Source organism: Heloderma suspectum, chromosome 6, assembly GCF_057233095.1.
Source record: "Heloderma suspectum isolate Gila_16-S chromosome 6, 16-S_ref, whole genome shotgun sequence".
Classification (NCBI taxonomy): Eukaryota; Metazoa; Chordata; class Lepidosauria; order Squamata; family Helodermatidae; genus Heloderma; species Heloderma suspectum.
The window spans coordinates 74,378,001-74,400,857 of record NC_139463.1 but is presented as its reverse complement, the minus strand read 5'-3'; the positions used below and the strand labels follow the sequence as shown (position 1 = coordinate 74,400,857).

Below are 22,857 nucleotides of genomic sequence, written 5' to 3'. Positions count from 1 at the left end.
ATGCTGAGGCTGTGGCAGCCTCTTTGCAACAGGGGGTTGAGCAGTATTGACCTGTGAACCCTTTCAGATTTGTGAATTTAATTTAAAAAACACACGCCATAGCCAATCCATCTGGAACTGATGATATTGCAGAGAGGTTATGCTTATATTTATTGCATTGTTGTGTTTGGGTCAGTGGAGTAGGAATGGGAGAGCTGAAGGCTCATAGTTATGGGTATCTATGCCAAAGGAATTATTGCCAAATTATGAAGTCCCATTTTATACAACATGAATATTCTGAAATAAGGCACATTGCCTAACTCTCCTATTCCCTATAAGGGGTTGAGATACTAAGCTATCTTCTCCAGTTACATGGCACATGGTGTGTCATAACACAGTGGTTCCTTCCCTCTCTTTTCTGCATAAGCAACTCAGGGGGTCGGGGAGGTGCCACTATAATTGTAGTCATGGGCAGGGGGAGGTATGGCATTGGGGGATTAACAGGCCAGCTGAGGAGAAGAGGGGCTAGACACCTTACAGTTGTCCCCTCTTCTGGTGCTTCCTCCAACCTGATGGTTCCTGGCAGCCTTACCAGTCTGCCCTCGGATCTGGTGCTGCTGCTGCTGAATGCCAGATTGGCCCAAAATAAAATCTCCCTCATCCATGATTTGATTGTGGATGAGGGGGCTGACCTGGTATGTATTACTGAGACCTGGGTGGGGGAACTGGGAGGGGTCACTCTCTCCCGGCTGTGCCCTCCTGGGTACTCAGTGCAGCACCAACACCGACTTGAGGGTCAGGGAGGGGGGGTTGCCATGGTCTATAGGAATTCAATCTCCTTCTCCAGGCTTCCTGCTCATTCGAGTGCAGATCTTGAGTGTTTGTACCTTGTGTTGGGTACCCGGAACAGATTAGGGATTCTGTTGGTGTACTGCCCACCCCGCTGCCCATCAGACTCCCTGCCTGAGCTGACGGAGGTGGTCTTGGACCCCTAGGATGATGGTCCTGGGGGATCTCAACTTCCATGCCGAGGCCACTGTATCCGGGGCGGCTCAGGACTTCATGGCCACCATGACAACCATGGGGCTGTCCCAACATGTCATCGGCCCAACGCATATAAAAGGACACACGCTTGATCTGGTTTTCTCGACTGGGCAGGAGGATGGTGATCTGAAAGTGGAGGAATTAACATCTGTCCCTTTGTCATGGTCAGATCACTTCCTGCTGAGGTTTAGACTCCTGGCAGCCTTCCCCCTCTGCAAGGGTGGGGGACCTATTAAAATGGTCCGCCCCTGGAGGCTAATGGGTTCCGATGGATTCCAGAGGGCTCTGGGGGATTTTCCTGCTGGTATGGCTGGTGCTCCTGTCGAAGCCCAGGTCGCTCTGTGGAATGCAGAGATGACTTGGGCGGTTGACCCGATCGTGCCCAAGTGCCCTCTCCCTCTGAGCAGAGCCCGGCCAGCTCCTTGGTATACACCTGAGCTAAGGGCAATGAAGCAAGAGGGGAGACGGCTAGAACGCAGGTGGAGGAAAACTCGTGCTGAGTCTGACCGAACACAGGTAAGAGCCCACTATCAAGCCTACTCTGTGGCGGTGAGGATGGCAAAGAGACAGTTCTTTTCCACCAGCATTGCATCTTCTCAGTGTCGTCCAGCGGAGATTTTCCGAGTGGTTTGCGGCCTGTTACATTCTGGGCCAGGGGGAGAGACGGTGGAACCCTTGGTGGCATGCTGTGATGAGTTTGCATGGCACTTTGAAGATAAAGTCGCTCAGATTCGTCATGAATTGGACACCACGATTAAGGCAGTTCCATTGGTAGAGGCGTTCAGAGCACCGTCTGGTCCAGTTTTATTGGATGAGTTTCAGTTACTGAGGCCTGAGGATGCAGAAAAGGTGCTTGGCCAAGTCTGATCAACCACTTGTGTGCTTGACCCTTGCCCTTCATGGCTTATTAAATCAAACAAGGAGGGGATGTCTGGCTGGGTCCAGGAGGTTGTAAATTCCTCCTTGAGAGAGGGAGTGGTGCCTGCCACTTTAAAAGAGGCGGTAATTAGACCACTCCTGAAAACGCCTAACCTGGACCCAGAGGATGTTAATAATTATAGGCCAGTGGCCAACATCCCCTTCCTGGGCAAGGTGCTTGAGCGGGTGGTTGTAGGACAGCTCCGGGCACTGTTGAATGAAACGGATTATCTAGATCCATTTCAGTCAGGCTTCAGGCCTGGTTTTGGAATGGAAACTGCCTTGGTCACCCTGTGGGATGACCTCCGCCGGGAGAGGGACAGGGGGAGTGTGACCCTGTTGATTCTTCTGGACCTCTCAGCAGCTTTCGATACCATCAACCATGGTATCCTTCTGGATAGGTTGTCTGGGTTGGGAGTTGGAGGCACTGCACTACAGTGGTTCCGCTCCTACTTGGATGGCCGATTCCAGAAGGTGGTGCTGGGGGATTATTGCTCTGTGCCATGGCAATTGTGCCATGGGGTTCCACAGGGTTCTATTTTATCCCCTATGCTGTTTAACATGTATATGAAACCGCTGGGGGAGGTTATCCGGAGGTGTGGGCTGAAGTGCCATCAATATGCGGATGACACCCAGCTCTACCTCTCTTTCTCATCAAACGCAGATGAGGCAGTGGCTGTTCTGAATCAGTGCCTGGGCACGGTAATGAACTGGATGAGGGCCAATAAACTGAAACTCAATTCAGACAAGACGGAGGTACTGTTAGTGGCGAGGTAATATTCAACCTGTTCTGGAGGGGGTGGCACTCCCCCTAAAGGATCAGGTTCATAGTTTGGGGGTGCTCTTGGATCCAGAACTGTCACTTGAGGCACAGGTGAACTCAGTGGCACAGAGCACTTTTTATCAGCTTAGGCTGGTATACCAACTACGCCCTTATCTGGACAGAGATAGCCTAGCTATAGTTATCCATGCTCTGATAACTTCTCGTCTGGATTACTGCAGTGCGTTATATGTGGGGTTGCCTTTGAAAATGGTCCGGAAACTTCAGCTGGTCCAAAATAGGGCAGCAAGATTGTTAACAGGGACTGGCCTGCGAGCTCATATTACGCCAGTACTTTTTCAGCTGCACTGGCTGCCAGTCCATTTCCGGGCCCGATTCAAAGTGCTGGTGTTAACATTTAAAGCCCTTAACGGCTTGGGGCCAGGTTATCTGAAGGATCGCCTCCTCCCATATGTGCCTGCCCGGACCTTAAAATCATCGTCAGCGGCCCTTCTCTGTGAGCCCCTGCCAAAGGAAGTGAGGCAAGTGGCTACGAGGAGGAGGGCTTTTTCTGCTGTGGCACCCCAGCTCTGGAATGAGCTCCCTAGTGAGGTTCGCCTGGCACCTACATTGTATTCCTTTCGGCGCCAGGTGAAGACCTTTTTATTTTCCCAGGCATTTTAGCATTTTAGCTTTCTAAACTTTTAGCTTTGCTGTTTTAAATCTGTATTTTAAACTCCTGCACTGCTGCTAGGTTTTATTGTGGTTGTATTGTTATATTGTGGTTTTATTCTATATATTTTAAATTGTTTTATTGTGTGCTGTTTGGTTTTAATTTTTGTGAACCACCCAGAGAGCTTCGGCTATTGGGCAGTATAGAAATTAAATAAATAAAATAAAATAAAATAAAATAAGCAGGTTGACTGTACAGACTGGATTACCCAAGTTGTTGATGCAAAGTCCTTGTCTAACTCACCCTGTGTCCTCCTTTGACTGATTTTTCCCTGCATTTTAAGTGGTAAATTATCAGACCAAGAGGATGGAATGCTCTTATGCAGATGTATTTATTCTGTGGATTTAAAAACACTCCTCCCCCCGCCCACCCCTGGGCACAAAATAGTATTTATGGGTTCCCGCTTTGTCCAAAGGCACCAAGCTGATGTACAGTGTTGACATGCCATATCATTCATTTTATATTAAAACACTAAAATGCACATAATTGGTAAATGGCAACAGCATAGATACATTACAAAAGGGGTATCAACATCCAATACTAAAATGACAGGCTACTAATTTTATTTTTCTCAAAAGTGCAGCAATAAGACATACAGGAAGCTAATAGGACAAAATCAGCAACAAAATCAGCAGTAAGGCAATAAAAGCAGCAGCAGTAAACCCATAGTGATAAGACAGTATGAATGAGCAACAAAAACAATGGGTCCGATAGAGTTACTTGCAATATTAAAGCACCTTGAAATAAAAAGGTCTGTTGCTGCCTGTGCACAGAATGCCATTACAGAGGTGGTCAGGCAAGCTTACCTTGGTACACAGTTCACAATATGGGTGCTAAAACAGACAAGGCTGTGCTCCTCACCCTCACAAACTTTATCTGGGAAAAATATGGCGCACATAGCAAGGCCTCTCCCTCAGGGAATTGCAAGGAGCATGTGAATTGGCTTGGACACAAACAGGCAGTCTGTCTGGTTGAACTAACACAGCCATTGTCTCCTCCCTGAATCCATATCTTGTCAACAGACTGGACTACAGAATTCTGTCCCCAGCTCCAACTTCTGGACTGTTTTCAAGGGTAGCCCTATGTGGAGTGTGTTGCAGTAATCTAAATGGAAGGTTACCAAGGCAGGGATGACAGTGGCCAAATCCCTTTCCAAGAGAAAAACCCAGCTCATCAGCTATTCCTAGTGACTGCTACCATCTGGGCATTAAACAGCAACATAGGGTAACAAAGCTTTCCCAGACTACAAGCTTGCTCCTTCAGTGGGAAGTCTGATCCCATCCAGCACAGGCAAATCCCTCATCTCATGGCTGACTTTCTATCAACACCTCTGTATTTAGTTTATTGACCCTTGCCCATCCTATAACAGACTCATTCAGGGTTGCAGCAGCTGCTTCTAGCTGGCCAATATCTCCTAGAGGTTGCATGTTATATATTTAAAAAAAAAACAGAGCAGCCAAGACATAGCTCTGGTACCTCACAGGTCAAAGCCCAGTGTGTAAAGCAGTCATCACACAATGCTACCCTCTGGTACTGACCTGTAAGGAAGGAGCAGAGCCACTGGAAAGCAGTTACTCCAACTCCCAAATGTTCCAGGCAATTCAAAAGATTGTGAGGTTCCGCTGTGGTATAAGGAAGTCACATTCCTCTTGGCTAACTTTGATGCAGGTTATTCACAGTAAAGGGACTCTGTCCCCAAACCTGGCCTGAAACCTGGTTAGTATTGGTCTAGATCAGCCTCCCCCAACTTGGTGCTCTATTTTTTATTTGTTTGTTTAAAACGTTTGTATCCCACCCTATATCATTCAGATCTCAGGGCGACGTACAATAAAATCAATTTAAACAATATAAAACAATAAATAATTTAAACTGCTAAAAACATATTAAACCATTAAACCAGCTAATACCAATTAAAATCTAAAACAATAACACAGTTAAAACAGTGTGCTACTTTAGGGAATGCATTTAGCCCTCAAAGGCTTTGGTAAATTGCCATATTTTTACTTAGTGCCAAAATGAAACCAATGTACATGCCAACTGGGCCTCCAAGGGGAGGGCATTCCACAACTGGGGTGCCACAGGAAAGAAGGCCCTCTCCCATGCCCCATCATAGTATATGTCTTGGACTGGTGGGACACAGAGGAGGCCCCTCCAACCGATCTCAGTCCTCGGGCAGGCATATATAGGGAGAGGTGCCCTCTCAAATATCGAGGTCCCAAGCCACTTAGGGCTGTAAATGTCATCACCAGAACCTTGAATTCTGACAGGAAGCATATTGGCAGCTGGTGCAATTCCTTTAAAACTGGTGTTATATGACCTTTACAAGATGTTCCGGCCAGCAGTCTAGCTGCTGCATTTTGCACTAACTGCAACTTCCGAGTCATTTTCAAGGGCAGCCCATGTAAACTGCATTGCAGTAGTCTAATTGGGAAGTTACAAGTGTATGTACTACTGCAGCTAGGTTATCGCTGTCTAGGAAAGGCTGTAGCTGACAGATCAACCGAAGCTGGCCCCAAGTACTCCAAGTCACGGAGTCCACCTGGAGTTCTAGTGACAGGAATGGATCTAGGAGTACTCCCAAGCTACGCACCTGTTCCTTCAGAAGGAGTGCAACCCCATCCAGGTCAGGTCGCTTACCCAATTCCTGGACTCAGGAACCACCAATCCACAGAGCTTCCATCTTATCAGGATTTAGCTTCAGTTTATTGGCCCTCATCCAGCCCATTATAGCCTGGTCCAGCATCTTCACTGCCTCAGAGTCAGCCGACTCGGACAACAAGGAGAAATAGAGCTGGGTATCATCAGTGTACTGGTGACACCCCACCTCAAAACTCCTAATGACCTCACCCAATGGCTTCATATAGATGTTGAACAACATGGGGGATAGAATAGAACCCTGTGGCATCCCACAGCTTTATAGCCATGTGGTAGAACAGGACTCCCCCAATACCACTCTCTGGAATCGGCCCTGCAGGTAGGAGTGGAATCACTGTAGCACAGTGCCCCCAACTGCCATCCTGCAGAGCTGATTCAGTAAGACACCATGATCAGTGGTGTCAAAAGCTGCTGAGAGATCCAGGAAGATCAACAGGGTAGCACTCCCTGTCTTTCACCCAGAGTAGGTCATCAGTCAGAGCAGCCAAAGCCATTTCAGTGCCGTACCCTGGCCTGAAACAAGACTGAAATGAGTCCAGATAATCAGTTTCCTCCAAGAACATCTGAAGCTGTCCAGCCACCACATGCTCAACCACCTTGTGGCAAGTTCTTGGTGGTATGGGGATACCAAGTCATCTTGTCTGCCTCCTGAGGAATCTGTATAACGACCAAGTAGCAACGGTAAGAACAGACCACGGAACAACGGACTGGTTTAAGATTGGGAAAGGAGTACGGCAGGGTTGTATACTCTCACCCTACCTATTCAACCTGTTCGCAGAACACAACATGCGACGTGCTGGGCTTGATGAAGCCAAGGCTGGAGTTAAAATCGCTGGAAGAAACATTAACAATCTCAGGTATGCAGATGATACCACTTTGATGGCTGAAAGTGAGGAGGAGCCAAGGAACCTCATGATGAAGGTGAAAGAAGAAAGTGCACAAGCTGGGTTGCAGTTCAACCTCAAAAAAATCAAGATTACGGCAACCAGCTGGATTGATAACTGGCAAATAGAGGGAGAAAACATGGAGGCAGTGACAGACTTTGTCTTTCTAGGCACAAAGATTACTGCAGACGCTGACTGCAGCCAGGAAATCAGAAGACGTTTACTTCTTGGGAGGAGAGCAATGACAAATCTTGATAAAATAGATAAGAGCAGAGACATCACACTGACAACGAAGGTCCGCATAGTTAAAGCAATGGTATTCCCCGTGGTAACCTATGGCTGCGAGAGCTGGACCATAAGGAAGGCTGAGCGAAGGAAGATAGATGCTTTTGAACTGTGGTGCTGGAGGAAAATTCTGAGAGTGCCTTGGACTGCAAGAAGATCAAACCAGTCCATACTCCAGGAAATAAAGCCATACTGTTCACTTGAGGGAATGATATTAAACGCAAAACTGAAGTACTTTGGCCACATCATGAGAAGACAGGATACCCTGGAGAAGATGCTGATGCTAGGGAAAGTGGAAGGCAAAAGGAAGAGGGGCCAACCAAGGGCAAGGTGGATGGATGATATTCTGAAGGTGACGGGCTCGACCTTGGGGGAGCTGGGGGTGGCGACGGCTGACAGGAAGCTCTGGCGTGGGCTGGTCCATGAAGTCACAAAGAGTCAGAAGCGACTGACCGAATAAACAACAACAACAAATAGTTGTCACATACCTCTGGGTCCAGAGAGGTCCTCTTCAGGAGAGGGCGCACTACAGCCTCTTTCAAGGCAGCAGGCACCCCTCCCTGACAGGGTGGAGCACTTACCACCCCCTGGACCCACCCAATCAATCCACTCCTGCTAGATTGTATTAACCAAGATGGGCAAGGGTCAAGCTTACATGTGGGATGGACTGATTCAAGCGCCGTGTCCATATCATCAGGCTGCAGCAACTGAAATTGATCCCAGGAAACACAACCAGATGGAACCCTGGACACCTCCTCAGACTCTGTAATAACTGTGGCATCAAGTTCTGAGCAAATATGAGCAACTTTCTACTCAAAGTGCCTAGCAAATTTATTACAGTGAACGACCAAGGGTTCCAATCCCAATTTCTCTGAGCCCAAGCCAGATCCCAACAGGCTCTTCACCACTTAGAACAGTCCTGCTGTGTGACATTTCGGGGATGAGATAATAGAGGTGTAATAAGATTTTTTGGCCATCCTCACTGCCGCATAATAGGCACAATGAAGAGTCTTTGCTAATCTTCAATCGTACTTGCTCCAAGACCTGCACCATCTACGCTCTGGGTTATCCGGCCTGTTTCATTGCCTGTAGATCTTCTATAAACCAAGGTCAATTATGGGCTCCACAGCACTGGAGTGAGCTCTTGCGAGTAGGGATGTTGCAAGCACCTGACTTAGTCCAGGAGGCCTGGCCGATGAGTGCCCTGGAGCTCGGCATGTGGCTGGGAACAGCTCAGAGTTAGCTGCCCAGTCGGCTGCCCTTGACAGCCGACCAGGCAGGAGGAAGAGGAGGCAGCGCCCTGTCGCAGGCACCCTCCAGGACACTCCCCACACTCACCCAGGCCCCATCCAGCAAGCACCAGCCCTTTTGCTGACTTGTTTTTTTTTATGAAAAAAAGGAAGCTAAAAGAAACTGTGCGTATTTAAATGTGTGCATTTTTTAAACTCCCTTTTTTCATAAAAAAGGTGGCAAAATGCTAGACGCTCACCAGATGGGCCTGGGATGAGTGTGGGTGATTCGCTGAGCTCCTGGGGGCTCAAGCGCAGGTTCGGGGGGGGGGCAAGTGGGGACGGCACTTCAGCAGGCGCCCGGAGAACCCAGACAGGGGTGGGCTCGTGCATCGCTACTTGGGAGCGATTATATCGATGGCCATAGTGATACCTAGGCCTTGACCAAATCACCAGCCCTATCATCCAGAAAATCCTCCAGAGCATTCAGGAATCCATTGGATTCCATAAGTCTCCGGGAGCAGACCATCTGAATCGGGCCCCCACCCCTGCAAGGAGGATCTGCTACCGACAAACCAAACTTCATAAGGAAATGATCTGACCATGACAACAGGGTTGTTGAAAAAAAAGAACACCAAACCAGATCATCCCTTGTCCACCCAACAGAAAAAAACAGGTCCAGGGTACGTCCTGCAATATGTGTCAGGCTAGTAATGTACTAAGACAGCCCCATGGTTGTCATGGTTGCCATGAAGTCCCGAGCGGGCCCTGTCAGGATAGCCTCGGCATGGATGTTGAAGTCTCCCAGAACCACGGTCCTAGGGTTCTCCAGCACCACCTCCGAGACCACCTCAGCCAGCTCAGGCAGGGCGACTGCTGGGCAGCGGGGTGAGTGGTACACCAGCAGCATACCTGTTCTGTCTCTTTGGCCCAACACAAGGTACAGCCCCTCGAAAAGTGGTGCTAGGATGGCTGGGCTCTACAGATCTACAGATGTTTTGGACTACAACTCCCATCATCTCTGACCATTGACTATGCTGGCTCATGAATCAGGGTCAGGAAGGCTGGTCTTGATAATATGTTTTATCTTACAATCCCTGGAGTTGGCCCACCACTACCCCTTCAACAACCTTCAAGTGGACGTTCTGACCCTAGCTTTTAGTTGTCAAAAACTGTCAGATCCAGTGACAAGTTTTTCAGGAGAGGGCATAGGGTGGTCAGGTGTCCTTTGTTACAGAGGACAGTCATCTATTTGAAGGCATCCTGTCTAATTCCAGTTTAAACATAATGAACTATAAGAACTGTTGCCCATCAATAGCACCTGAACAGATAGGAACTCAGGTCACCTAGTTACAGTCTTCCACAGTATGGTGAGAAGTACTATATTTCTATTTAAATTATAATAATAATTTCTAAATTTGCATCTATACATATACATTAGCCTATGCAAACATTATTCAAATCACTTTCCTCTTTTTTGTTGATGCACTTCCTCTTTTTTGGCAATCCATAAGTGGCCACCCTAAGATAATTGCATCCTTTAACACCACAAAAGGCCACCACTGTCCTCCCCACCAGAGCATCCTAGCTGGTGCTCCACTGAAGTCAGCTGAGCCAAAATAGATAAACCAGCTACCAGCATCAGGTCTTGATGGTCAAGCTAGTCCTGCTACTGGGCAAGTTGAAGCAACTGCCCCCAGGCAGCTGATTTTGGTTGTCATGAAAGGGCAGAACATGGTTAGCTATTTAATTTATGATCACTGTATTTTTTCTTTACTGCCAGAGAGGGGAAAAGGTGCATATGGGATTTTTTTTTTTTTTTTTGCCTCAGATGGCAAAATAACTTGATCGGCCTTGGGTACTATGTACCTTGATGGTGGGCACATTTGCTGCTCTTCCTCAGGCAGCATAAGATCTTGGGATTCAAGCCAGGTCAGTATCCTCCTCCACAATTATATCAAGGAGAAGAATTGTTCTATTAGCATTCGCCAGCAATAAGAGCATCTCATATCCCAAGGACATGCACTATTCCCAGGCATATACATTCCCACAAAACTGGGCTACAAGAGAATTAGGCACTTACCTTCTCCTTCTGGATTCTGGTTCAACTTTGTGTCATCTATAAGAAAGAATCAAAAGTATAAAGAGGATATGGGCTGACTTAACAAACCAAGTGTTCAGATCAGCTACTAATAGGCAAGATAATCCTTCCAGAAGGTAATTCAGAAATATCATGCCTTAAATGTGGTGTCCAATTAATGAGTGGTTTATAGGACTGGTAGTGGAGGCCCTTTTGTTCCTTTTACTACCTCATTGGGCCAGTTCACACAACTGAACAGCCCACCATGACTTAAGTGTGCCAACAGCCATTTTGAATATTCACTGCCCAGCTGCAGCTTGTCATGTCATGTGAACCCAGGAAGTGGGGGTTGTGCGAGGGTTAAACAGCGGTTGTTTAAATAAGCCATGGTGGGTTATTTTGATTGTGCGAACCAGGCCACAGAGTTAAGCCAATGAAATACTCAACATGTAGCTTTTTGTTGTTATGCTGACTTTCTGTATTAATTTGTTTTTTAATGGAAACCTTTTTCATCACTGAATAAGATGGTTGCAATGGAGAACCATGTTGATTCCTGTGTTTGAGTAAACTGTGATTCTAAAATGTTGCTGGTATGAATTAAGTGAAATATTCTGCACATTAACTTCAAATTTGCTGTGTTATAGGTTGTTGAAATTGTTGTTTAAGTAGTGACATGATCGAGGGGAAAAATGAATTTAAATGCCTGATGGGCAGAGTAATTCTAAGCCCATCAGATGGCTGTATGAGAGGGGCTAGGATGGGGTGGAGGTCCCCCTCTGCTGGTGAGGAGGAGCTCCACAGAGGCTACAGTTATGTCCATGGAAAACTCCACATGTGTAACTACTGTCGGTGGTATTTCTACCTGCAGTAGGCAGTGGAAGGCCCCCAAATGCGGCATTCCAGGGTCAGGATGGAAGCAGCCTTGGATCTGCTGGATCCAAACCTCCTTTGTAGGCTGGAGAAGCTCAAAGATCACCGCCCCCATGCATCCTGGAGCTGACATAACTAATTCCACGCCCACCACCACTGGCATCAATGGGCAAGAGGAATTTTTAAAAACACTGTGCTGCACAGAAAAGTCCACCCTCTAACTCCTACCCTGGCTGGCATGGGCTAGCAGAGCTTTGAAAGTGGTGGATGATTCACCACTTTGCATCCTCCCAAAGCCCACTTAGGATTGCACCATTAATTATTGGTTTAAATTATTTTGCTTGGGTTTTTTTGTCATTGAAAATATGTATTAAAATGGCTTCTTACTTTTGTATCATGATTTGTTATTATTATTAAGTAATTGGTAAGTAAGTAGTTTAGTAATTTAGTAAGTAGTTATTTAGTAATAATTATTTTCCAGACGAGTTAGGAAGACACATATGGTTTATCTACTAGTGATGAACACTATACATCCTGCTTATGGTGTATAAATTCCATTATATTGTTTATTGTGTCTTGTATTTGTTTTATTCATTTGGAAGCTGCCTTGAGGACTTCTCAAACTGAAAGGCGGAATAGGTATACCTTAAATAAATAATAAATAAATTGTGGGTATGTGTGTGTGGGGGGAGATGAAATCTGACACTTTGCTTTTGTCTACAAGTATAAATGTGGATATTGCAAATCAGTGGTCACACTCAACAATTTCACCATATCATACTTAAGTCATGCTTTCTAGTACCCCCATAACAAATCAGCATTATATACATCACACACACACACACACACACACACACACACAACTGAAAGGCGATAGTCTGCTTTTCCAATTTTAAAAAAGATTAATATAATTTTAAATAACAAGATTATTTTATAATAAACCTTCTTTCGAAAGAAAGGAATTTAGATCCCCCCTACACACACACACACACACACACCCCAATATCTGTGACGGGCTGGTTTCAAACTAGGTCATCTGCTCAGCCACTGATCTGCTTACTTGCATTGCTGATTTAGACAGGGGAAACACACATCTAAAGAGGTCATTCCAGCAGGGAGGTCATAAATCCATTCCTATTTTACCATTGCCTCTGGCCTTCTTTGGAAGGAATGAGTAAGAAAGAAGGAAAAGTTCTCTCTCCTCTGACATTTAACAACATCCTCTGGCAGAAAACATTTTGACTCTGTAGTTGTGTACAGTGGAAGACAGAAATGACATCCAAATAACTAGGATGTCAGTAACATTCATAAATATCTCCACTGGCTGAGCCCAGGTAGCTGGACTATAGGAGTAGGAGACCCAAAAGGTGGCTCATATGATGTTATCGCAGGTGTTTTCAATTATGAATGTTTTCAATTTTTTCCAGTTTAACTTCATACACAAAACCCATTATGAGCATCCATGTTGCAATCTATCACACACACACATCCATTACCATCCCTTGGAATGGGAAAGGCCAAGGAGCTTGGATGCCTAAGTTTTAGTGGCAATGAGCCTTCAAAGATGAACAAAACAGTGCATTCAATCTCAATACAAACTCATATTCTTGCTGGGCTTTGAATCAAAAATTTTCATAAGGTGTCTCTACCATGTGTTATATGATCCCCCTTTCAAATGTATATGGCTTTTGGACAGGGGGAGGAAAAGGAGGCATAGATTTATTTATTTTTTGTTTCTTTCCAGATGCTTACTGCTATGTGCCCTTTTGTGTATTTTCTTTTAGAATAAATAAATGCAGAAGGGGAAGGTAAGTGCCTAATCCACTCATGGTCCACTTTTGTGGGAATGTATTTGCTTGGGAATGTACATGTCATGAGGACATGAAACACGCCTCCTCAAAATCACAAGCTGTATGATAAAACATGCAGTTCAAAGGCCAGGGAATTAAAAAAGAAATTTTCACCGCTCACCAAAAAGAAAACAACGTAGGCTCCATGCGAGCCTCCTGCAAGAAGAGGGTTCCATAATCAAGGCACAACCACCAGAAAGACCTTTTTCCTAGTTATCATCTGTCATATATATGATAGCAAGGGCAGGGGGCTCCAAAGATTACCCCAAAGCATGGATAGAAGATAGGCCATGGAGGCCTCTGTTTTTAATACAGAGAGCTTTTCTACACGAAGTGTTAATTGGCTGTATCTATTTTGGTTTCACTGTAGAATTGAGTTCTGATCACTACATGAGGAGTGTTTCTTTTTCTGCTCTTCTGCTACATAACTTCTAGATGGCACTGTGACAGAGCAGAATGCTATAAATACACAAGTGAAAAACGGTTTCTTTCGGTTTCACAATTAAATGCTGCATTTTCCTTGCTCTAAAAAACTTCCTGGAAGTGCTTGTTAGACACAGTAAAGAAACTAGAGGGTCACAATGTCATCTAAAGAGCCTGTAAGCAACTGTGAGTAGGGAATGATACATGCCTCATGTAGAAAAGCCTGTAGAAAAGGTGCTTCTAGATGAGGCTTTTATCATACCATCACTCTGCCTCATTCACAGAATTTTACAGGGAGATGGCCAGACAATGTTGTCTTCCACTCATAACCTTCCTGTGTTTTCCCACCGCTTCTTGCATCTTTTTTCTTACCGTGTAAAATCCATTAAGTAAAAGTATACGGAATAGCTTCACAATGCCTTCCAACTGTTAGTGCTAGGAGCCCTTTGGAAGCACCCATAGTGGGAGCCAGTGGGGATATTTCAACACTGCCAAGATACGTTCCCAGCGCCCTATCCCAGTTAGCAATCTTGCACTTGTATTATGCACATATTGCAGTTTCTGAACTGTCTTCAAAGGCAGACACATGTACATTATATTTCAGTAGTCCAACCTGGAGGTTACTGGCACAGAGATAACTGAAGCTAGGTTCTCTCTAACATGGAAGGGTTACAGTTGGCACAGTAGCCAAATCAGGTGAATGGTGCGCCTTGCCACAAAGGGCACTTGCGCCTCCAATTACAATGCAGGATCCAGCACAACCTACCCCAACCTGGTGCCCTCTACATGTGTTGGAATACAACTCCCATGATCCTCAGCCAGCATGGCCATTGAACAAGATGGCTGGTGTAATGAGAGTTGTTGTCCAACATATCCGGAGGACACTGGGTTGGGGTAGGCTGTTCTTGTTCCTTTAGGGGACGAATAGGGAATGTCTGACCCTCCAGATGCTGTTGGACTGCAACTCCCATCAGCCCTAGCTAGCATAGCCAATGGTGAAGGATGATGGGAGTTGCAGTCCAACAGCATCTGAAGGGCCACACATTCCCCATCCTAGCTTTAGGGAAAGTGTGACCTCATCCAAAACAGGTTGAATACCAATAACCTGGGCAGATTATGTGATATAGGGTAACATTTCCTCGCCACTGTATATGTTTACTTGGTCTTACAAATATGCCCTCGCAATTCAGCCATGCAAAGAACAACAGCTTTCCATTGTTGCACTAGATCTGGTTGAATCTTAATTTTACCCACATGGAGAACATTTATAAGAATGAGCAAACATGAAAAAATCACAAAGAACTGTCATCTCATGGTGCCATTTCCCCTTAACAAAATTGTTTTTTTTTTTTATAAATGCACCCTCAATCAATGCCCCAGGTGGCAGCTAGGAATGGCAGCTAGGAATGGTGCATCAAAGCTAGTCTTTGTTGTTTGCAGAGGTGTTGCTAGGCACATAAAAGATTCAGGGCCCAGGCCCATAGGACACAAATCTGCATAAAATCGGCATATGCTAATTTATATAAATATATGCACAATTAAAATAATTACAAGGATTTATTTAAATTTCACAGGAGGCAAAGCCAGCTAGTTAATTTCTCAACCAAATAATCTCAAATAAAATCCAATCTTCATTTAATTTTCATCCTGCCCCAGCTCATCCCAAACCAATAGGAAAAAAATCTTTTGCTTAGCTTAATTGCCATGCAGTTGAAGATTTTGGGGGGAGTGTTGCAGCATGTGGGGAGCAGAGAATTAATCCTTCCCTCTCCAGCTGAAATCTGCCAATTAAGTAGAGAGAAAAAAACTTTCCATTGGCATCAGTGGACACTCGGGGCTCTGTGGAATAGATCTGAGGCCCCTGTGAAACAGATTTGGGGTGAGAGCCCCATGGGCCTACGCGTAGCAACGCCCAAGGTTGTTGGTATCCATATTCACAGATTAAAAAACAAAAGCAACCCTTCTTTCTGAGGCTTCCCTAAAGCAGATGTTCACTTCAGAGAACAGTAAAGGCTAAGAACATTTGGGGGCTATGGAACAGACTTCCTGGCAGTACTAAGAAATAGTATTAAACAAAGAAAGGGATTAGGGAGGGCAAGTAGCCATTTGCCCCTCATGGTTGAACAGAAGTGGAGTTAAACTGAGGTAGGGCTCAGAAGAGCTTAGCTTTTGGGACTGTTATGAATGCTTAAGCCTTGGAGACTATGAAGTAATATTCAAGGATCGTGTACCTCTGAGTATGTGCAGAGTTCTTACTCTAACCAATGAGCAATCACAATGACTCTCCACTCAGGTCAGAGGGTGACACGTCCAGGCAGGCATGAAACCCAGCCCACACTTCATTGCCTCTACAAATGAAGTTTCCTGTCCTGACACAGCTGGCTGTTTTGTTTTGTCTCCTTTCGAGATAAGAAATTAACTTCATGCTTGAATATGTTGTTTATATATATATATATATATATATATATATATATATATATATATACCATTTTCCCTGCTGCCAAGATTTAAAAAATGAACTGGGAAATCATCACCATATTTGCAATGAGGGCTCTTCCCACATCCTTTATTAGCTCTTTTCAAAGTCAACTCTTGTCACAAAAGAATTTTGTCCTCTCTCTCCTTCACTGCTGAAGGGCAACTTCTAATGTTCTTTTCTATTTATTTTAATTAGCAGCTTGCGACAGGGACTATTAAGCAGCAAAACTGAACTGGTACCTGCCACTAATCTCAGAGGGGAGACCACTTTGGTGCTAACACAGGCAGAATATGCATTGCACACCATCCTGGGAAATACGATGGAACTTCTCATACTGGAGAAAATTGAACTAGATTGGAACAAGTGGGACCTGCAACAAAATATTGCATTGTCAAGTGCACTTGTTCACTTTGCCAGCCAGCCAACCAGGCCCTCCTCCACAATACTCTATTCCATTTCCCTTCCCATCCAGTTTTTTGTTTTCCCCACAACAGTCATTCAGCATTCAGGGCCCTTAGTTCTCATCAGGTTGTTTTTGGGATCCTGCCCCCACCACACTTTAGGGTTTCCCCCTGCCTAAAGACTTTTTAAAATACTTCTTCAAACCTCAGGGCTCTGGGTGACTGCTTATACCTTCCTCTCGTATGTGGATGATGGTGCAATTTTGGCTACATAAATATCAGCACACAGCTAAGGATGGGAAACAGAGGGAATGATAATATCATATTTAATGGTAGAAGTGGTCACCATTTTATGTTGATCTCCACTGGCTAATTTAAAAAATGAGAGGCACCAAGTCTCTGGTCTCTGCCTGGAAGCAATATCCTCTAACCATGAACAGGTCTGTGACTGTATAATAAACTTTGATTGATTGACTGAATACCCTCTAACCAACATATGTGTGAGGGCTGGTTATGGTTACTCATTTACAACAAAAAGCAATGGGTCTTTCAAGCAGAGGAATCTTGTTTCTCTAATATTGCAGACTGACTGTTTCATTCATGAAACTGCAATTATTTCCAGGGTCCTTTGACAGATGACACAATAGCCTGACATCCCCTCAGTGGCAGGCCTCCCCTTCCCACCCCAACCATAGCATCTGACCCTGGGTGGTACCTTCTGTGGTTAGGCTGTCGACAAAGTGAGATGAAGAACTGGTGACATCTTCCCAAAGTGGTGTGGAAAGACTATTGCTAGGGGGTGTTGAGTAGTAATGTTCATCCTCTTCAAAGTCTGCACAGGTCTTGCCTTCTGACTGAAATGACACACCAAATCAAACAGTCATTCTGCTGCTGGCCTTTTTTTTACAATCCTGTTCCTCAACAGGCAGGCTTTTGGGTCACATCAGGTCCCCACCAAGCCTCTCCAAAGTGGCTGAGTCTTTCCCCACCCATCACCACTGCCTGCTCCTTTTAATGGCCTCTGGTACCCTATTCTCATGCAATGAATATGAACTTGAGCACACTCCGGGAGAGAGCGCAGGACAGGAAGGCCTGGTGTGCTATGGTCCATGGGGTCACGAAGAGTCGGACATGACTGAACGACTGAACAACAACAAAACCCTGTTCTCACCTTTCTCAACCTGGTACTCACCAGAAGCTTGTGACTACAACTCCCATCCCTGAGCTTTGGACATGCTGGCTGGGGCTGGTGGGAGTTGTAGTGCCAAATATCTAGAGGGCACCGGGTTGGGGAAGACTGTCATAGTCCTATGTTCAACCTTTATTTCTGACCTTGCACATCTGTACATATGCATAAGGAATTATGTGTATTATAAGGAAACACATGCCAGTGCTTAATTTTCTTTCTCCCCCCCCCCTTAGATGTAAAATGTTTTCCAGCATATATCTGTCTCTGATCGTATGATTTCCCCCTCCCCTCCTCGCAACTCTGCCTTCTTTGCTATGGTCTGTTGCCAATTGAATATCATTCTGTCAATTTTATTTTCCCCTTAGTTTCAGAATTTTTGTCTCTGATTCAATCTGTCCTTTCTTCCACAAAGTCCTCGGCGGTTGGAAATGGCTGGCTGCAATTTTTTTAATGTACATGTCTGTCAGTCCAACTGTCACTTTCCCAACGTTCTAATTTTCACCCTTATCTTTGCCCAAACTTCCCCGCCGTGTTTTTTTATTTCTGTCCCTGTCCTTCTATTTCTCTTCTCTATGCCCAATACACTCTGAACTTCAATTATCCCTTTGTGCATGTTCAAAAATGCAGATACGTGCACTCCATATTTTCTGTTAACATTCTACATTTCCCTTTAATATATATTTTTTAACCTGCAAGCTCTTTGGGTTTTATTTATTTATAGCAATTATACCTTACACTTTAGCCAAAAATAGTATCGAATGACAGCCTAACTCATATACACTACAGCAGCCTCCCTCAACCTGGTGCCCTCCAAATGTGTTTGACTACAACTCCCATCATCCTCAGCCAGCACCAGCAGGGGGTGATGAGAGTTGAAGTCCAACACATTTGGGGCCAATCTGCACCAGTGTTTTATCCTGGAACTGTAATGCCTTGCTCACTTGTGCGGTACACATTGCACTTCCCAACCTGTTGTCCTGACACAATTTCTCCCTCAATATTCTGGTTTTTCTCAAACTAACTTTAGGACAAATTTGCCTGGCTGATTGCAATTGCTGTGTGCTGGCAAGTCATCTGGGTTCTAATGTAGTGTTATTATAACTCATACCTGGGCGAGTGGTTTTAAAGCTGTAGAACAGGTTTTGCAGTGTGCCCCCTCCCATCATCTTCTTCCTCTTTCTCCTCCCCTTACCTGCTCTTCCCTTGCACAAATTTGATGTGATTTGCCGGCAGGAAATCTGTGATATTTATTTTGAGGCTATGTTTCACTGCATATCTACAAAGCTGTGCAGCTGTGACTAACCAGAGAACATATTTTTAAACCTGCATTCCTGCACAGCTGCAAAGGTGTGCATGCCAATGCCAGACTTTTTTTTAAAAAGCAACCTGAAATAGCAGCATGACTTCCTACTTCTTCTGCAGTTACAGCACTATATTGTGGCTTGTGGCCAGTGCTTGTTATATAAACACAAATGATAAAACACACGTGAACTTTGAAACCCCTCCTATTTCTCCCAAAATTAGAACAATATGCATTGGTGTGTGGCACTTGATTGTGTTACAAACACAGTGGATACTGTGCTATATTAATTAACAGAGCCTGAGCAGTATAGTGGGGCTTCACAAACAAAAGCGGCTCCAGCATAGACCCTCCCCTGAAGGGCACTAGGTTGAGGAAGGCTGGACTATAATGTCTATTGCTGGCAGATCAGAATGTAAGCAAAGCAAGTATTCCACTCAGTCTCTCTCCCAACATATATTTTGGCAGAGTGGAATATGAATGTACTCCCTCCTCCACGTTTCTGGTGGCCACATTCCTTCTTGTGCTCATGCATAGCCCTTAACTACTGTTTCTTATCACCAGAATCCTCCAGCTGCAGATACACACCCCAACAATTTCCCCCATTTTTGTTTTAATTGACATGGGACTTCCCCCACCCCCTCCACAATTTCCCTGCATGTCCAATGGTGTCCATCCACCAGCAGAATGTCCTAAATCAGAAGAATGGATTCCCCCTCCACCCTGCAGCCCCCCACAGCTGCCCAAAATCTGCTCTGGAGAGTTGGGGGACCTTCCAGTGTGGGGAGGAAACTGCAGGGGGAGGAGAGGAAGCGGAAGTCCCACTGCATGAGCAGAGGCTGCTCGTGCAAGCCTGGATTTCACCCAGTGTCTCCCCCAGTCAGAAAAGATACACCCTTGCTCTCTCCATAACCCCATTTTGGCATCTTGCACATCCACGCTCACGATACCCATATTACTAATAAGGAAAGTGATTAGAAAGACATATTAAGTCTCCAATGCTCTGTCTCTCTGCTCCAAACTACATATGATGCTAAACACATCATTGCAAGGTCCATAAGTGCTTTTTCACTCTAAACAGCAGGCATGTGAGATCCCGATCAGGATTGGTGCCATGGTGTGGGGGTGGGTGGGTTAGCCATTTTCTCCCTTGCTCTGGTCCCAATGAACCCTCCCCACTCCTCTAAAACTGTTATTAGCCCTGGGAGGGATGCTCCCATTGGCTTCTCTTTAGACCTGTAAAGAAACAACTGTTGTAACTCCTTGCTGGGGAAATGGGGTAACCTGCCCTTTTGTAACAATAGTATGTGAAGCAGATAGGAGAATGAGCACTGTGCCAAGGCTGAATATTTCCTTCATCTATTTAACTTCTCTTTGACTTCTCTTTTTAACCTTACCTCTTGGCCGCATCCATATTCCAACCACTCTTCCCGATGTCGATCAAATCCACTGGAACACCTATAGGGAAAAAGAAGTGTAACGAAGTATTTCATCTGCAAAAATCTACGTGTTTGATGACACTTTCACTGCCAAAGCTTCCCTGAAGGGACCCAGGAAATAATAATATGTGTGTGTTGCGGTTCTCGGGCACACTTCTGCTTTCCCGCATAGGTATTGTTTCAAGGAAAAGTAGAACTGCAGAAGGACGAGACATGATGCAGGAGGGAGATACATAACAGCACTCCATTCCCCGTGAAAGATTGTACCACCCATGCATCCTAACATCTGTCATTTAGACAGGGAGGGGACATCTGCAGGATTTGAATGGGAGCTGCTCCGCTTGATGAAATCAGTACACTGAAGTGTCACCATCAAGATCTGTAAACACCCTTGGGCAGACATGCACTTGAAGAACATAAGAAGTGGTATGCTGGATCAGACCAGGTCCATCCTGTCTAGCATTTTGTTCACACAGTGGCCAACCAGCTGTCTGTAGGAAACCCACAAGTAGGGCATGAGTGCAATAGCAACCTCCCACTCTTGTTCCCCAGCAACTGGTATGCAGAGGCATACTGCCTCTGATACTGGAGGTAGCATATAGCCATCAAGACTAGTAGTCATTGATAGCCTTATCCCCCTATGAATTTATCCAATTTTTTAAAGTCATCCAAATTGGTGGCATCATGACATCGTGCGGTAGCGAATTCCATAATTTAACTACCTGCTGTACATAGCCACCTCGCCAGAACTATGCAAGTTTTAAAAATTAACCTATTTCAAGATGGGATAACTGTTGAGGTTTGTTTCAAGAACTCCTAAAAAATAGATTCCTGAAGATACTGAAGTCTTTTTGGACAGAGATGACTAGCCCCTGCCCTGAACTACAGTTCCCAGGTGACTTTGGTGTGGAGCCAGGAGAGTTAAAACAATTGGTGGTGTACATGAGCTCTTGTTCTGAGAGGGAGACATTCTCTTCAAAATGCATGCGTTTAAAGCTAGCAACAGAAAACAGTGTGACCGTCTGGCCCCATTCTACATGGGAGGGCTGGGTTATTTTTAAGCGTATGATTTTATCATCTGAATTCCCAAATGGGCGTAGCAAACCAGATACACGAACAAGTAAATGTAGCAAACAGAAAGAGAGAGAGAGACTAAAAGGGCTTTCCCTTAGGAACTGGAGATTCCATTCCAACACAGCTGGGTCGGAAGAATCTAAACTAAATGTTCCTTCTAGCTGTTTGGGGGAGTGAGTGTGTGTTTGTGTGTGCTGGAAAAGTGCATATCCTGGTTTTCTAGAAAAGACAAGAGAAAGCTTGGCAAACACTATCCATACTATACAGGCTGGTTTTGAATTTCAGTCTTTTGGATGCTTCACCAAGGGAAACATGCAAACTTTCCAGCTATTTTCCCCAGAAACACCTGCACATGAAAATGACCTAAAAATTAATTATTGCGAAATACTGCTACTTAGTGGAGACTTGGAATGGAGATTAGCCAGCCATCTTGGATATACAAGACTAGGAAAATAAAGGCTAGCCATACATCTTTAATTCCTGGCCACTTATCAAATGTAGGATGATTCCAGCTTTTATAACACACCATCACCCTGCCTTATTCACGAAATTTTATGGGGCAGTCCAGACAATGAATTCTTCCACTCATAAACCTCCCGTGTTTTCCCACCACTTCAACTGTCTTTCTCTTACTGCAGAAAATCTGTTAAGAAAGGTCAGAGTGGCAGCACAATGACTTTTAATGGTTAGCACTAAGACCCTCCATCTAGCAGCACCTGTAGTGGAACTCTGGGCTTAGTTTGCTGTATGCAAACAGATTTTCCAAGTCAGTGGTGTGGAAGAAGTTCTGAAGTCATGGAAGCCTCACGCTTAACCATCTGAGCATGTATGTGGAACTCTCAAACTGGGGCAATGCCAAAGAGTGTTCAAACTACCGTACAACTGCACTCATTTCACATGCCAGCAAGGTTATGCTCAAAATCCTACAATCTAGGCTTCAGCAGTATGCGAACCGAGAACTACCGGAAGTACAAGCTGGGTTTCGAAGAGGCAGAGGAACTAGAGATCAAATCGCCAACATTCACTGGATCATGGAGTAAGCAAGAGAATTCCAGAAAAGCGTCTATTTCTACTTCATTGACTACGCTAAAGCCTTTGATTGTGTGGATCACAACAAACTCTGGCAAATTCTGAAAGAGATGGGGGTACCAGACCACCTTACCTGTCTCCTGAGAAACCTGTACGAGGGTCAAGAAGCAACAGTAAGAACCAGACATGGAACAACCGATTGGTTCAAAATTGGGAAAGGAGTACGACAAGGCTGC

The 22,857-nt window shown here is 45.1% G+C and overlaps 1 protein-coding gene across 2 annotated transcripts in view; it reads right to left on the bottom strand.

The window, feature by feature from the left end:
* Positions 1-22,857, bottom strand: part of PLXDC1 (plexin domain containing 1) — a 96,843-nt gene that overhangs the window by 3,872 nt on the left and 70,114 nt on the right. For both annotated transcript variants that reach the window (XM_084808295.1, XM_084808296.1), the window contains exons 10-12: positions 20,477-20,537; positions 17,306-17,444; positions 10,571-10,606 (exon numbers count right to left, since the gene is read on the bottom strand). In XM_084808295.1, coding sequence (XP_084664421.1) covers positions 10,571-10,606; positions 17,306-17,444; positions 20,477-20,537 — 236 coding nt within the window. The remainder of the gene's footprint in view (positions 1-10,570; positions 10,607-17,305; positions 17,445-20,476; positions 20,538-22,857) is intronic.